The 17,852-nt window shown below is 42.5% G+C and overlaps 1 protein-coding gene across 7 annotated transcripts in view; it reads left to right on the forward strand.

Moving 5' to 3' along the window:
• The window catches only part of RAPGEF4 (Rap guanine nucleotide exchange factor 4), a 300,415-nt gene extending 289,993 nt beyond the window's left edge, over positions 1 to 10,422 (forward strand). For all 7 annotated transcript variants that reach the window (XM_039239189.1, XM_039239190.1, XM_039239191.1 and 4 more), the window contains 2 exons: positions 5,987 to 6,041; positions 9,223 to 10,422. In XM_039239189.1, coding sequence (XP_039095120.1) covers positions 5,987 to 6,041; positions 9,223 to 9,350 — 183 coding nt within the window. In that variant the 3' untranslated portion in view covers positions 9,351 to 10,422. The remainder of the gene's footprint in view (positions 1 to 5,986; positions 6,042 to 9,222) is intronic.
• The last annotated feature ends 7,430 nt before the right edge of the window (positions 10,423 to 17,852 follow it).

Raw genomic sequence — 17,852 nt, forward strand, 5'->3', positions numbered from 1 at the left:
AATACAACAACATAATATAATCAAATCCAGACTTGTTACCCAGAGCACCATCCAGCCTCACCTCACACTTCATCTTCTCTGTATTCAATCCAAGTTGGCAAGACCAACCTTTCTTCTCTTTTTTTTTCCTGCCTCAGGGCCTTTGCACTAGTTGGTACCTTTGCCTGAAACTGTCTCTCTGCTAGTCTTCACCTGTCTGGGCTTTCTCATCATTCAGTTCTCAGCTCATGTGTCCCCTCCTCCAAGTGGTCGTTTCTGACCACCCTTCAAACATTCTTCTTGACTTGGATGTCTTCCCCACTAGAATATAAGTGTCCTAGACCACGTCTTTTATCAGTTTGTTTCACTGATATTTCTCCAGCACCCAAAAAGCTGTCTGGCACATCATAAGTATGCAAGAATTATTTGTTAAAAGAATCATATTCCAGTGTTGGGCCTAGTGAGATAGGACACTGAAGCATTTTTAAAGGATTTTATATAACAAAATTGAATCCAAAAGTGTTTTCTATTAGAACATTTGATTAAGCAGAATGCCTCAAGCATTTTGCATTACTGAGAGTTTATACAAGATGACTCCCTTAGCCTTCTTTCTGTTCCTAACTGGCCATCAGTCTGCCTCCCCTCCTACCTGCGGTGCTGTGTCTGCTTCTCATTGTCTTTTCCTGAGTACAGAGGAGCACAATAGTCTGCATGTGCCTGGACAGGCACGTGAGCTACCATGTCCCAGGGCCACGATATGTACAATATACCATGAGCATCTTGCACGTTACCTGTGCGTGTCTGTGTGTCACATGCCTCTTGGATCTAAAAGACCCATACTCAGGAGACAGGGGTCTGGGTTCTTCCTCAGTGATGCATATAGTGGAGCCTGGCTGAGCTCCTGGGCCTTTTTGTCTTTTATCTCTGGTCCTTACTGTGCAATTAATTCTACTTGGTTGCTATCATGGGCACAATCCTTGCAGGTGAGAGACTATATATTTCTAGGTCTTGTGGGAAATAAGTCCTGTCCTAAATATATGAGGATCTGAGTAAAATAATCAGGTGATATAGATGTGGTTTTACACATGCTCAGCAAGGAATTATTGACTGAGATTTTTTTATTTGATAGGCATACAGATCGAGGCAGAGTCCAATCAGTAGGGACAGAAATAAGAAAAGGCAATGTGGGAAACATTAAGAACAAGGTTGGCAAAGGTCTCAAGGAGCTAGAGAAGGAAAGACCAAAATTGTTCAGGCCGGGCATTTAGAAGAGGGCTGAAGTCCAGGAGCGGCTCCTCAAAGGCCTCAGAGCTGAGAGGCCGCATCGCCTGTGAAAGGGGAGTCTGTCCTGGCAGCTGTCTGTCTGTGGGAGGGAGGTCAAGAAAGTGTAACAGTGCAAGGTGGCATTGCCTGGAGGGCCTGCTGGTCTAAACTTGAAAAATAGGCCTAAAAGCCTGCTCCTCTTCAAGGATAGGAGAGCTAATGGAAAGCTGGGGCCAGAGGAGCAGAGTCAGGGTAGAGGTGGCCAGAAAAGCTGGAGACAGCCTGCTAGGTTATCGACTTGTCCGGATAGGCATGAAGGTGGAAGCCGGCCAGCCCACTCCTGAGGCCACGGTACCACAGAAAAGTAAACAGGGAGATCACGGCCAAGGGCCCAGTCTGAGAAGCGCCTCCAACCATTCATTGGATTCAAGGGGAATTACTTGCATCAGAGCTGGAGGGAAATTTGTTTGGGACTGCAGCCTCAGGGTCTCTTGCCTGTGCCGGGCTGGAGGGCAAACAGCCACTCGCCCCTTCCTATGGACAGCACCTGTGTACTGGTCATCCTGTAAGGCAGGCTCCGAACGGGGACATCTGCTTCTGAGTCGCTCTGTTTTCAGCTAAAGAAATAAGTACGCGAGGGTAGTTACAGAGTCCTTGGCTTGCTATCTCCTTTTTTCTTCCTCACCTTCCCTCCATGAGTTCATGTCCTGAGGGAAATTCATCAGCCTTCCTTTGGGCCCATCTCCCAGCCTCCCAAGTGAGGAACTGCACGGACATATGAATTTGTGCAAATAAACACTGAAGACCTAGACCTAGAATCAGTCTCTGGAAAAAGGGGGTGGCTGTGTGTGATTTGAAACATGGAACCCCAAGGCTCTAATCTCTAACCATGGACTGCTTTCTAGGCGAGGGCCCTTGCGACTCTGAGGTGGAGATTCCCAGCAAGGGGTGGGGGCACATCCAAATCAGTCCAGGTGTGGAGGGGGGGGTTCACACTGTCCACCTTTACTGGTTGTGAGAGCACCTTTGAAAAGAGCATATGCTCCTCGCTTTGCCCCCCTGCCCCCCACATACAAACTGCTATTTTAATAAGCCAGTTGCGATAATAAGCCAGTGTGTCATAAACCTCAGGTTTGCTCAGACAGGAAAAGATGGGAGGCTCTGCCTGGAGTCATCAAGTATTTTCCCACTGCCTGGCCTGCTCTGGCAGGATCGAGAAGCCTGGGGGATAATCTTTGGCTTCACCCCTGCTGTGGGAGTTGGCCTAACAAAGCCTATGCTTCTCTTTAACCTTAGTTTCTGCCAACCTTAACTGAGAACACCCATGAATGAATGTCTGTTTGCCGTCAAAAACAACATGTAAGGCTTAAGTTTGCAGAGGGTAGAAAGAGTCCAAGCAGAAAACTGCAAAACCCTCCACGTTGGGCCAAGAAATCAACTGTACGTCTACAGAGAAGGAAGCTGTATCCAAACAGCAGCTCGGTGAAATGGGCTCAGGGGTTTTATTCACTAGTAGTTCAACAGATGTCAGTAAGATGATTTTTTAAAAAAATTGTAGACTCAGATATGCAGCATCGTCTAGATGAAGAAAGGAAAATAATTATCCTGCACTGTGTGATTTGCTTAATCTAGGGCATCGTGCTAAAGACTGCCTTAAAGAGACCCAAACCGGTCTTATGAAAAATTATAAAAGCAATTGGCAATGTTTAATGATTTTTATTTTATTTTGAAGTTCATTTATTTTGAGAGAGAGAGAGAGAGAAAGAGAACGAGAACAGGGGAGGGGTAGAGAAAGAGGGAAAATCCCAAGCAGGCTCCATACTGTCAACATGGAGCCCGAGGCAGGGCTCAAACTTGTGAACCGTGAGATCCATGACCTGAGCCGAAATCAAGAGTCAGATGCTTAACTGACTGAGCCACCCAGGCACCCCATAATTGGCAATGTTTAGACTGAACCAGAAAAGCCTTGCGGGGTGAGGAGACGTCCACAATGGTTGTGTTCTAGTATTTGAAGAACTGTCCTGATAAGAAGGAACTAAATGTATATGCTATGGCTCCAGAGCTCACAACTAGGATCAGTGGGTGGAAAGCAAAGGAGAATGGCTTTGACTGAGAATGATAAAGAAACATCCAATAATTAGAAATGTCTAACACTGAAAGGGGCTGGCCTTGGCGGGAACGAGTAGCTCTCACTGGATGCATCTGAGCAGTGGGAAGCTGCTGTTGATGGGCAGGCTATTAAAGGCATTCTGCACCTTGCAAATACTTTAGGAAGGGGACTTCTGAAGCCTCTTTCATTCAGCAACCCAGGGGAGGGTCTGGTAGTTGGGTGCAGCTGTTAACAGTGTACTGCAGGTGTACATGGGTGTAAAAGAGGGAGGAGTTAAAATATCAAGTTAACCCTTCTTTGGCCTTGTGAAAGCATTTGTAACTATGCGCCACTTGGCAATGCTGGTGGGGTGCACACTCGGTTACCAAGGGTTTACATGTTGCAACATTTCTACGCGGACCTCACAGAGGAAAACAATGGGCCTTGTTGCAAAGCCAGATTTGGATTTCAGAGTTAAACTGAAGTTACCTTTGAGTACAATTAAAAAGGATATGTCAAAATTAAAACCATTGTTAAAATTAATCAAAGATTTAGAAAGGTAGAATGAACTCCAGAGCTGGAAATTACTGATTTAAACAATTGTTCTCACATTTTAAACCACATAATGAGCTAAAAATTATGAAGCCTCAGAGTATAGCTGTAAAGAGTAGTCTAAAACCAAAGTCAGAATGAAATGTTTTAGCTTTCAAAACTAAAAAGCAGAACAATTACTCCCTACAAAATGGTATAGGAAGAGGTTTCTGACCCCTGCTAATTGTTTTATTATTCTTCAGAGGGGCACACTGGCAGCATTTCCCAGGGTTTTCAGTAATTACACTCCATTCAATATCTGAAGAATTACAATAATTCTACGCGGAACATACTCGTGCCCTTCCCATGCAAAGCCTTCACAGAAGTGAAAAAACAACTTACAGTAAATTAGCAGGAAAATTATCATAGTTACTGTTTATTTCAGGGCTCCATATATCAGAGGCTAATTCTACATTGTATGTTACATTTTCTTGGAGGTATTTGTAATATATTTCTCATGCTGATCAACGGACATGCTGGTTTTTAGGATCCTTTATGAAAATGAAGTTCCAACTTTTTCCATTGCCTCTTTGTGTATGAGAAATTACTCAGTGCAGATGCATGTCACTTAATGCTTTCCAGAGTCCTCAAAACCGTAGTATTCAGCAGGCTGTGATCAGTGTTCATGTGTATATACTTGTAAAGCTTTGACTCTTCTGTGAGGGTCTTTTTTTCTTTCCTGCCAAATAAGTTGGGTTTTTGTTTGTCTGTTTTAATACTACACAAGATTTCTCAGTCATTTTGTAGACTTTGGCAAGCCAAGAGTCCATGAGAGGAGAAAGCAAGGACTGGAATTATATAGCCACTCAGAGATAAGAAAATCTCTTTCCCTGGCTGGAGCCTTATCAATTTTCTGCTAGTGTTAGAATTAATCCACCGTCTCTGCTCACCCCTATAGAGTCTGAGCAGCAAAGGTGTTGTGAAACAATACACAGACTGGGGGTCCCAGCTGCCGTTCAAATACCATGAGCAAGAAATGTACATCCTGACTGAGAAATGGTCTCACGGATGTTTTTCCTCATGTTTCTGTCCTTCCTATTTTTTTCCTCCTTTCTTCCTTTGTCTTAAACTAAGTTGAGTGCAGTATAAAAACTTTGCTTATAAGTCTTTATGGCAACCAAAACATTAAAAAGAAACTAAGAGGATCACTTAATGACAAAATTAACAAAGGTTAAATAAGTTATGATCTATCCATAAGATTGAATACCTACTCATTTTTTTAAAAAAATGCTTTAAAATGCAAGTGGCATGGAACACAGCCACAATGCCATGTGAAAAAAATGTGTATCACAACAGAACTATATATGTAAAATATGACTTCAGTTGTTTGAAAAAATTTTACTTATTTTTAAAGCATTAAAAGGAATTGTACTAAAATATTAATGAAGTCACTCTGTGAGGTGCTATTCTAAGTGACTTTTACTTGGCTCTTAACTTTTCTGCATTTTCTAAAATAATATATACACGTGTTAGTGTTATGATCAGAAAGGAGGAGGGAATAAATCAAATAATTAAGATTGACATTAAAACTCACACTTTTGCTGGAAGATTAGAAGGGTCAATAATGCACACTATTTAGAAAAATGTATAAGTAGAATATTTTGATTATATTCAGTCTAATCTAAAGCCTCATTTTGAGTCCTATTTCCTGCGAGGAACTGGGTAAGCTAACCCTTCTCCAAGTCTCGGATAGTCACAAATTCGCTTACAAGTTCACAGTGACCTCCAGAAGGGATGGTGAAAACGAGTCCTGAGGAGTAAGACACAGTCTGAGAAACAACAGACTAATTTTTATGTCAGAGGCACAAACAAATCAAGTAGAATTATGCCGTTAGTTGTCCTCATCTGAGAAGTGCCTTGTATGTGTGACTATAGATGCCTCTCAAGTAATTCAACCTGTTCTACATCAACCAGCTGCCTCTGGATAGTCAGTGCCTCAGAACAGAATGTTTTTCACGGACTCAGGTGCTACTGAAATAAATCATGGTTTGGTTTCCTTTATAGACTGTATGCTAAGCTTACTCGCATTTCATTCTTTCTTTTTTTTTTCTTTATTCTTTTTAGCGCATGATTGCGAATACCGCCAGAACAGTGAGATACTGCAGGAGCCAGCCCTTCAGTAAGTTAAATGCCGCTGTATGCTGCAACCCAGGTCTGGATGATTAAGTCCTTTTTAATGAGGCTACTGAGACATTCTAGAAGTCTGCGTAGTATTTGATTGTGTCAGGGACACTTTGGACCATGAAATCTCATGGGATAGAGGCCTTGAGTTGGAGGATTTTCTAGTTGAAACACTAGAAACTAACCATAGAAATAATATTTTATGAATGAACTTAAAGAGAATATATTTGCTCTTTCGAGTGTGGCTAGAGACGACTAAGGCATGATCACCAATGAATCTCGCCTCAAAGCAATTCTTTATGACTCACTGCTTGATGCTGAGAAACTCACATCAATTCCTGTTGACTCAGTTCTGTCGTTTATGAACTGGGAAAGATAGTACATTGTCTCTTGGGGTGTTGCAAGAATGCATTAATGGGTATAACACGTTTGTAAAAGGCCCCATAGCAGGGATTCATAGTCTATTTCTAGTATTCCCAGGGGAATTTAAAATGTTCTTCCTAAGTCTGAACATATAATACAATAACTGCTACCATACAATGCTCTAATATAAAACTATTAACAATAATAAATAGAAATCTTAAACTGATGGGGATTAAGTTGCATCACAGCTCCAGATCAGCTCACCAGACCAGTGCTGCTGTCTCCTGGGCTGGGACTTTGGGTGTGGGTGGAGCTTTGGCTCCCTCATGCTGGGTTGGGAGTCAGAAGGTGGCCCCTATAAAGTTCTTTGCTAAATTCACTTTATGAGTCACTTGAAGTCATCTGGCTCATTAAGCCAACATGATCATTTGAGATGGACATGACTGTGAGGCTACCAGTACCGTCCCCTCCAATAAACCTTGTGCTAAAAGAGACTAAAAGTTTCTCAATTTACTAACCAGAGCTATCTTTACCCTCCCTAGCCCAGGACTGGCTCAAAGTGAGGATTTGCTAACATAGGATGCCAGGACTGATAACTGCTCACTTTTTACTGTACAGAGGGGGGAAAAAACTAGGAAAAATAATCTTTCCTTGGGGAGCAAGTACACCTTTAAAAATTTTATTCAAATGACTGTGCCTCCTCTTCCTTCCAAAATGAGAATAGTCTTACATGTCGTCAACCGTTCCTGCCTGGATTCTGGAAGGATTAAAATGCCTCACATCTCTTCATCTAGTAATTTACTATATGTATAAAGACATGGTCTGAAGCAGCCATACATGTGAAATATGAGAATATATAAACGATGTCAGTCTACAAGGCCCATGAACCCATGGCCCTTCGGGGGTCCAGGAAATTCCTGAAATGAAACACAAAATTTCTGTGCCTAAGAGGGTTTGTAGCCTTAGGAAGGTTCTCAGTGAGACTGAAGAACTGTGATAGAATATGTTTTGTTCCATAAGCTTCTTTGGAAATAAATCCTACATTGTCCAACATCTTCTCCTAGAAAAGTGGGGGTGGGCTGGGGGGATTTTATCCACACACGCGTACACGCGCACGCACACACACACACACACACTGCATATGTTGAAGTTATCAGTAACTGCTGGTAAACAACAGCTGCTCAGCTCTGAAGTCAACAGTCTATAGATAAAGCTATAGGAATAGATTCATAAACATTGTGGGAATATGTACAATGTAATTACAGTATATTGTACATATAGAGTATACTGCCAGGGAAAAAGCGAGGAATTAAACACTGTGGTATTATTTATATGTGATAATTATACTGATGGGTTTCTTCTTAGAGCAAGTAGGGGCCTTTGTATCTTCTCTCTGCTATGCTGTGTTCGGACCTGCAACAGTACCCTCCACCCCTTATGCAAACAGCATTCTAACTATCTTTGGGAGTGATGTGTGTGTCTAAGAAGAGCAAATGGACTGCAAAAGGCTGTGTGTTATGAGGGAAAGAACATTGGCCTGGAGTCTAGACTCTGGCTTGGCCACCCCCAGTGCCCTGCTAGATAAGAGCCCCATACTAGTGATCCGTGGAGCAGAGGTAGCCCATGGACCAGGGCAGAAGCATTGGGTCTAAACATAGCATGATTCCCCTTTTATTTGGAAAAAATATCATCATTACAAAAACTCCAGGAAAGAAATCCAGACTTCTCATTTCTCTAGAAAAATAGGAAGACCTGGCAACTCAGAATGCAGATTCCCAGGCAGCAGCATAGTGCAGGAGCTGAGTAGTCACTTCCAAAGGGACCTGTTTTTCCAGTTCACCACTGTCAGATTTGGCCTTCCTCACCCATGTATATTCTCTGCAGAGGGCTCTGGGCACTTGATTCTTCTTTCAGCCTGGTTTTGGAGAAATCTGTGAACTTCAGATGGCTTCCGTTGCTTACATGCTTGGGGAAGTAGGTGAGAATAGAATAGTAACTGGGATTTCAGAACAAGCAGCATTGGGGAATTGAAGGTCTAGCAGAAGTTATGACTTCAGCACATGAGCTGAGTTTTTCCCTGCATGTGGACAGTCTCAAAGAGCACACATCTATGCAGTGATGCTGTATACTCTGTGCAAGTAACAAGGTGGGTCAGATTTTCTAATCTCACTGGCTTGCTTCAGTTCAGCCTGGGAGTTAAGCACTTTCGTTAGAAGCTAACAAAAACTATGTTTTTTGTTAGAAGCTAACATGAAAACTATGTCTTGGGGTGGCTCAGTCGGTTAAGCATCTGACTCTTGGATTCCACTCAGGTCATGATCTCATTGTTGGTGAGTTCAAGCCCCACATCAGGCTCTGCGCTGATAGTGCAGAGCCCACTTGAGATTCTCTCTCTCCTCCCCTCCTGCTCTCTCTCAAAAATAAATAAAACTTAAGGAAAAAAACCTTATGTCTTTTGCCATTAGTCTTCGTCTATATCAAAGGGGGAAGAGAGCTGAATGTGAGATGCAGGTGGGATGGAAAGAGGAAGCAATTTTAATGGATAACCAGGGGCTATCAGGTGATCCTTTCACTTTAATTTGGTGCCATTTTTCCACAAAGGAAAATGATCAAAATAGGTGATTCCAGAGAACAAAAGGGTGGGAGAGAAGAGATGGAATATCCAAGTGGAAACATTTCAGTGAATATGGTATGTTGAAAGGTTTCAATGGAACCTTAGAATCCATGATAAATGTAACAAGTAATTGGAGAAAATAAAGCTGTATCTTATATGCGTATGTTACACAATGCCAATTTGCTCTCTTCTCTTTCAACAGATCCTGATGCAGCTCAAGCTAATAAGAACCATCAGGATGTCCGGAGTTATGTCCGGCAATTAAATGTGATTGACAACCAGAGAACTTTATCACAGATGTCACACAGATTAGAGCCTCGTCGACCATAGACCTATAAAGTGCCCAGAACAATGGTTTGCCTCCAGTCCACAGTCTTTCAAAAATGCCCTTTATGCTACTACTGACTGTATTGTCACTAGAAAATTCTAGTGACAAAACAAGCAGAAACGCACCCTGAGACATGTCAGGGCTATAGCGTACCAGCGTCATAACAAGAGAAGAAATTCTTGGACTTGCATAAAGCTTTCACACTCTAGAATAGGAATCTCCAATTTGTAGTTATACTACTTTATTTCCAATTGTGCCATCCTTTTTGCTGAAACATAAATTAAGTTCCAATGATAATGGTAGAAATACCATAGTCAAGAGACATATCAAGCCCCTGACAGTTTTTCTCAGAGTTGGCTGGGTGAGATGTGCTACAAATGCAGTTTCTTTGGCTACATCTGTGGTGGTATAATTTCACGATTTTATCTCAACCTTAATTTTGGAGCATGGAGAGTTTGGAAGGTGTTGAGGAATCACGTAAATCCAAACCATAACTTGTATTCTAGCATCTTCATAGTCTTACCTCTGAAGGAATTGAACCCAACCACATTACTATAAAACATTATGGCTATTAATGTAATTTAGGGAGGACTGGTCCGTAATTTCTGAATGATACATAGAATAATATTTATGTTTACAATACAACTTTTTTAAACTTACAAATCAGGATTACATACGTAAGAATTCCACTAAGAAACTCCAAGGTTCTAGAAATTGCCAGCGTTAAGAAAAGAACATTTCAAAAGAGCACAATATGCACAAAACATTTTTCAAAATTAAAATATTTTCCTGGGCATTAAAAGTCTTTACTATTGGCTAATTATTGTTACTGATTTAAAAAAAACATATTTTCTGGACTTAAATGTTATTACAAATACCTTAATTTTCAGCATTTGTTTTGCACTTTCAAATAGATTGTAAATAGTTCATTCAATCAATGGTATAGTTATTTATTTGCTATATAATAGATATTGTGCCAAATGATTACTTTTTATTTATTTTATTTAGTATGTAATTTTGGAGTACATTTTTTCCTCTTTTCACAATTAGGCTACATTTAATGTGTAAGAATTGTATGTATGTATATCTTCTGTAAATAACAGCTAGTATCTTCATTAAATATAACTGTTGACAAGAAAAGGTTGTGTTGTTCTCAATTCCTATCATATGAGAGGGGTACTCAGATCTTTTTTAATTGAAATAAAATTCACATACTATAAAAATCACTCTTTTAAAAGTGTAAAATTCAGTGCCTTCTAATATATTCATGAGTAGTTCAGCCATGGTCACTAATTCCAGAACATTCCTCTCATTCCTAAGAGAAAGCCCATGTTCATTAGCGGATACACCTCATCCCTTCTCTCCCCAGTCTCTGGAAACCACTATCTGCTTTCTGTCTCTGTGGATTTACCGATTGTGCACATTTTGTGTAGCTGGAATTATATGATATGTAGCCCTCCATATCTGATTTCTTTCACTTGGCATAACATTTTCAAAGTTCACCCAGCTATAGCATGTCTCGGCACTTCATTTCTTTCTATGGCTGAGTAATATTCACTTAGAGCTGCTTGATTATGAGGCCTTATACCATTTCATGGTGATTTAAGCACTTAGTAAATATTTAATGAAGAGATTTCTAAAATTCCCTGAAGTCCAAATATGCCTCTATCTTTTCCTGTTAGCATGTTCCAGCGTGTGTTTCAGGCTAGACTGGTCTCACAAGTTCACAAACTATTCCTCCAAAAACAGACCCACAACTTGGAAGCAAAAAAATAAAACCAAGATGGTATCTTCAAATAAATTGGGGAACCACTGCATCATATACCCCATTCTCGGTAATGATTCCCAATATTCATTAACATATTAACAGAGTCTGAGAAGTCTTGCTGTAATCACTCCTAACATCCCACAGTGGGCGCTCACTTTGAGAAATGCTAAAGGAGGCAAATGCCTTTCTGTGTTCATTTATATCGTAGTTCAAGGTCCCCAGGCGAGTCATCATATGCAGTGTTAACCCTCCCACCTAGTGGAGCATAATGCCTGGAATTTACTCGAGAATTCTTTTTAAAGTCACTGAATAAGTTTTCTTGAAGCCATTATTGCTCAGTGTTTCACTATCTCATAGGCCTCAATATCGGCTACAAATTTTCACCATTATATAGTTTTCCCTTTCTGGATAATTTGAAAGCTGAGAGATGACGCTGATAGCCAGTCTCCTGGGCATTCTTGCTCTTGTTTACTCTTCTTTATTCCTACCTTATTTCAAAGCTGATATCCTGGGGCACCTGGGTGGCTCAGTCAGTTAAGATCGGACTCTTGATTTCCGCTTAGGTCATGATCTCACAGTTCGTGAGTTTGAGACCCGCGTCAGGCTCTGTGCTGACAGCATAGAGGCTGCTTAGGATTCTGTCTCCTTTTCTCTCTGCCCCTTCCCTGCTTGCTCTCTGTAACTTTCTCAAACTAAATAAAAATAAACTTAAAAAAAAAAGCTGGTATCTTGTGTCTGACAGCCCCTACCCCAATTTCATGATAACTGATAACCTTTTGACCTTTTAATTTAATTTCAACATGATTCAAAATTGATACATATCCCCCAGTGTATATTCCTCTTAGTCTTCCAAATGAGAATAACTACTGCTGTACTTAATAAAGATAAGAGATTTTAATTATGTCTGGTTTCTTTGAAAATGCATTTAGTGCTGTTATTCAGGGTAACCATGGCAGAGTAAAAGAATTTGCGCCCTCCAAATGGACGCAAGTGGCCAGGCAACCTTTCCTGAAACAGGAGATGCAGTTAACGTTTTAAAAATTGCAAACAAGCCAAAAGAAAATGAGAAGCCTACAGGGTCACAAGAAGGATGAGATTTGCTATAGGACATGAAAAAGAAAAAAGAATGTTTTTACCAAAAACGCCTGTAGAAAATTATACATTTGAGTATTTAACATACTTGCTTAGCAAGGTCAATAGACAGTGTACAGGTGCTAAGCTTTTCCAGCAACTTTTAAATACCTTGCAGGTTAAATAGATTTCTCCTGAATTCAGTGACATTTCTTCTTAAATATAAATGCAGATCAATGACCACCAGTGTGAGAAAATTAAAAGAGATGTATTCTGGTTTCAAAATGTGCTTATAATTTTTTTTAAAAAAATCAGCATAGATATGCAGTGTGGTAAAAATGAACCCCTACCTTCAATAGATTTCCTTTTACTGTCAATCTAAAATGTATTACATTTCTTGCTTTGGAATGATCTTAATTTTCTTTATTTGTTTTAGGGTGGGGAGGAAGAATTCCCTCTGCCCTTCAAGATTCTTCTAGCTGGACTAAGAATCAAATTGACATGAGACAGATTAACAGGAGAAAATCAAATTTAATATTATACACATGGGGGGTCCCCACACAGACATGGAAATGTTAAAGACGGGCAAAATGAGGTATATGTACCATCTTAAACTAAGGAGAAGGGAATGGGGGTGGGGGATCTTCAAAGGGAAGGAATACAATCTTCCAAAAGAACGAAAAAGAGTAAATGTTTGGTAAACAAATGTTTGCTGGGCCACTCAGAAACAATGGGACAAAGAGAAGACTTTGATCAAACAGGTCTTGCTAGGTTCCTCCTTCCCTATACTACCTAGTTCATATTATACTGTAGTTATGTATGGGGATAGCTTTCTTCCTGGAGCAGGTCCTCTGTCTAAATTCTTTTATGCAGTTGAGAGAGGAAGTAAAGAGCTTTTCATGAATCTGCTGGGGTTTGAGTGGTTTTTAACTCAAATAGTCTTGATGCCAAAGTGACCCATCTTGGGCAGCCTACCCTTGAGCCCTACACCTATGTTGAGAACAGCGTGGTGTTGGATGGGCAGATCTCTTCTAAACTGACTTAGAAACATTTAACTTAATTTGAAGAGACCTTAACTTAGACATAGTTAGTTATCTTTCTATTCACTTATTCATTAGCAAATAATGGTCGAGGGGCCTACTGAATGCCAGGCCCTCTAAGAGCTCAGCATTCAATGGTGAGGAAAACTAGACAGTCCCTGTTCTCCTGGAGCTAATCACCTAGCAGGGGAGACAGAAGATTAATAAAATAAACTAATAATATGAAAAACACCTCCAGGGAAGGATACGGTGTTACAAGGACATGTCATAAGGGGTCTAGCCTGATCCGAGGTGAGGAAATGTTTCCTGTGGAAGTGACAGTAGACGCGTACTCGGAAGGATGAAGATGCTAACTAAGCAGAGACAGAGAACATGTTCTAAGCAGGACTCTAAGCGGTGTGAAGAACAGAAAGGTCACTGTGGCAGAGGCGAGGGGGGCGCAGGCGAGTGTGTTCTGAGATGTGGCTCAGAGCTGCAAAGCCTCCAGCCCTTTTCAAGGAGCTTCACCTTTCACCAAGAGCAGTGAGAAGCCATGCTTGAGGCAGGGGGTTGCATTCCTAATGGTAGCCCGTGGAGGGCAGGGTCATTGCTTTATGTCACTGCATTGCACAGACACATGGCGTCATCCCTACTTCCTTAATGACCATCTTATGCAGGCTTAAAGGTAAAGCAGAGGGAGTTGTGGATAATGGCAAATACTAAAAGCAGTCATGGGCCCAGACACACACAGAGTCAAACCATCCTTCCTCCCGACTTAGTCCGCACTGGGCCACTTTTAATTTTTTGTTGTAAAATATACATAATATAAAACTTACCATGCTAACCCTTTGCAAGTGTACAATTCAATGGTATAAGTACATTCACATCGTTGTACAACTGACACCAGCATCCGTGTCCAAAATTTTGTCATCAACCCAGACTGAGACTACCCATTACACCATCACTCCACACTCCCTCTCCCCCAGCTCCCGGTAAGCACAAGTCCACGTTCTGTCTCTATGAATTTAGAGGTTACCTCACATAAGTGGAATCACACAATGTTTGTCCTTTTGTGTCTGGCTTGTTTCACTCAGTGTTATGTTTTCAAGGTCTATCCATGTTGTAGCAGGTAGTCAGAACTTCCTTCCTTCTTTTTTTTTTAAATTTATTTATTTTTTTTAAATGTTTTATTTATTTCTAGGAGAGAGAGACAGCGTGAGCAGGGGAGGGTCAGAGAGAGAGGGAGTCACAGACTCTGAAACAGGCTCCAGGCTCTGAGCTGGCAGTCAGCACAGAGCCCGACGTGGGGCTCGAACCCACGAACTGCGAGATCATGACCTAAGTGAAAGTCGGACGCTTAACCGACTAAGGCACCCAGGCACCCCAGAACTTCCTTCCTTCTTAAGGCTGAAAAATACTGCATTTGATGCATATGCCACATTTTGCTTACCCATTCATCCATCATTTGGTTTGGATGAATCTTTTTGGCATTGTGAATAACACTGCTGTGAGCATGAGTGTACAAATACCTGCTGGAATCGCAGCTTTCAGCTCTTTGGATGTGTACCTAGAAGTGGAATTGATGAATTGTGTGGTAAAACATGTGTAATTTTTTGAGGAACTGTCATACTGTGTTCCACAGTCCCATTTTCTAGGCTACATCTTCCATAGCCCGTGCCTACCTGTGTCATCTCCTTGGAGACCGAGGCCGCCAATGTATGGCATGGCTGCTGGGAAGAGCAGTGGCCAGGGCACCCCGGACTCAGTATGTGAGTATCCAAGCATGGAGCAGGAAGCTTCCATTTGCCACAATGCCTTCCTTTAAGCCATCATAGCCCAAGACGCAGTCATAGGCCCAGAACTTTGGTCTGTCCCTGCTGCTTTCTTTGTTATCATGTCAGACTACCACTGCCTATTGCCTGACGCTGAAGGTCTAGAGGAAATGTTATTAACCCCAAGAGAATAGGGGCGTGGGAATGGGAACAGTGTCTGCCTTGCTTTGGCTCCTTTGCACGTGCTTGTCCAGCAGCTAGGGAAGGTCAAGGATGATGCTACAGGAAGCCAGCATTTTTGTTCTTGGGGCAATTTAAATTTGGAAAGACTGGGGCCAAAGCCCTGCTACAAAGGGAAGTGAGCGCAAGGCACTGTGACTTCAGGGGTGCTGGCATGGGAGCTCCTCCAGACCTGGGGAAGAGAGAGAGGCTGGGGCCAGGGCATGGGAGAGCTGTTTGATTCTGCAATAGTCCCCTCTCTTCAAACCTGCAGGGAGGATTCAGATTCTTCCTTGCAGGGTGAGTCAGGAAGAGTGGAAATCCTACAATATGAGGACCAACACAAGAGAATAATTGGAGCAAAAGTTGGCAATAAAATTCTTCAGAATGGGTTTCTGCAGTGCCTGAGAATAGGATTGGAAGATGCTCATGAAGTCTCCATCCATCCATCCATTGATTGATTGATTGATCTTTTATGTTTCTTTATTTAAGAGAGAGAGAGAATGGGAGGGGCAGAGAGAGAGGGAAAGAGAGAATCCCAAGCAGGCTCTGTGCTCTTAGCAGAGTGCAACACAGGGCTCGCACTCATGACGGCAAGATCATGACCTGAGCCGAAATCAAGAATTGGACACTTAACCAACTGAGCCGCCCAGGCACCCTGGTCTCCATCCATTTAATTGAAAGCAGGTGGCAAGAGTCTGTAGCATGATAACAATGAGGACCTGGCAGGAATGAGGACAATTGATGGTTCCAGTAGGAGGCCTGACGTTCCAGGGCAGAGAGACAGAGTCTCATGGTTCAGTCTCCTCAGTGAGGACAGGGGCTCAAGGTGAGGAGCCACAGCAGCTCTGGGGTAAAAAGATTCTACACCAGCCAATATGAAGCAGCTCTAGAAGGTTGGGGAATGAGGTGGTTCATCCACATTGTGGAAAGATAAACCACACCAGCAAGTACATCAGTTGTTGTGTGTATATTAAGGTTCTCCAGAGAAACAACACCGGTGGAATGTATGTACATGTGGAAGGAGATTTACTTTGAGGAGTTGGCTCACATAGTTGTGGAGAGTGGAGACTTCATAATCTGCAGTGTGGGCCAGCAGGTGGGAGACACCAGAGAGCCAATGGTACAGATAAAGTCCAACCCTTCTGCTCGGAAATTTCCTCCTGCTTGAGGAGACCAGGCTTCTTATTCGGTTCAGGTCTTTAAATGATCGGACGAGGCCCACTCTCTTATGAAGGGCTTTCCTCTTCCTCAAAGTTCACCAATTTTAAATGTTTATCTCATCCAAAAACATCTTCCGAGTAACACAGAAAATAAACCTCACACCGTGTAACGAATCGCCCCAAGATTAGTGCCTTAAAACAAAGACAATGACTCTGTGGGTCAGCTGGGTAGATCCACCAATGTGGGCCAGGCTTGGTGGACCAGGCTGTGGCTCAGTTGTGCCTCCGCAGGGGGCCTGTGTGGGCCAGCCTCACACGGAATGGCTCATCTCTGCTCCACACGGCCTCTCACATTCCAGCAGCCTAGCCTGGGCTCGCTTACTTGTCAGCGGGGAAGGGTTCCCAGGGAGCAAGCAGGTAAGCAAGAGCTCTTGCGCCCCAGGCTCAGAACAGGCTCGCCGTCGCCAACACTCTGCTGGCTCCAGTGGGTCAGGAGGACAGCCAGGATTCAAAGGGTGCAGAAATAGTTCTGTCTCTGGGTGTGCACAGCTCCCAAGTCCCATGACAAAGACGGTGGATCCAGGGAAAGGGAGACTTGAGCCATTGTCACCAATGGTCTGCTAGAGTGGGGCTAGCACAAGGTGTGAATGCCTGGAGGGCGCACTGCTCTTGTTTGTGGAGAGTTTTTTGGGACCTGCTGCTGCCAGGCATTTTTAATAGTTCTTTTTATTTTTTAAACGTTTTATGTATTTATTTGAGAGAGAGAGAGAATGTGCAGAGGAAGGGGAGAGAGAGAGGGAGAGAGAGAATCCCAAGTAGGCTCTGTGCTATCAGCGCAGAACCTGATGTGGGGCTCAAACTCACAAACTGTGAGACCGTGACCTGATCCGAAATCAAAAGGCAGACACTTAACCGACTGAGCCACCCAGGTGACCCTGAGGCTGTCACGTGTTTAAAGTGCTTCTCTAGGGCGAACCTAGCTCTTGGGGAAGGAACATGGAATATCAAAAAGATAAAAGGCTTTAAAATCAGACGGACCTGGGTTTGACTCGGCACCTTCATGTGTGTTAGGAAGAAAGGTCACCCTTGCCTCCAGCTGGCACCGCCCCACTGGAGAGCTCTCTTCCCACCAACCTTCCTGGTGTGTGCCACAGCTGGCACCACTATGCATGGCAGGGCCCAGCTGTGAACACAGGCCAATGTATTTAACCTCTGATCTTCAATGTCCACATCTGCTAAGTGGAGTCATAAAACCTTCCTCACAAAGGCTGTGTCAGGATTCAATGAGTGAAGGTATATAAAGCACCTGGCATACTGAGTGCTTGGCACTCAAGAAATATCCATGCCTTTCCTGCCTCTCTGCAATACTGAGAGGCAATAGTGAAGAGAATGTTCAAGAACGCCTGAGAACCTTCAGCCAAAACAATCACAAAAGGATGGAAAGGAGAAGAAACCTATATGGCAGCCTTGAGCCACTGAAACTGACTTGAGG

This window comes from Hyaena hyaena, unplaced genomic scaffold (assembly GCF_003009895.1).
Source record: "Hyaena hyaena isolate Hyena2069 unplaced genomic scaffold, ASM300989v1 scaffold_154, whole genome shotgun sequence".
NCBI lineage: Eukaryota > Metazoa > Chordata > Mammalia > Carnivora > Hyaenidae > Hyaena > Hyaena hyaena.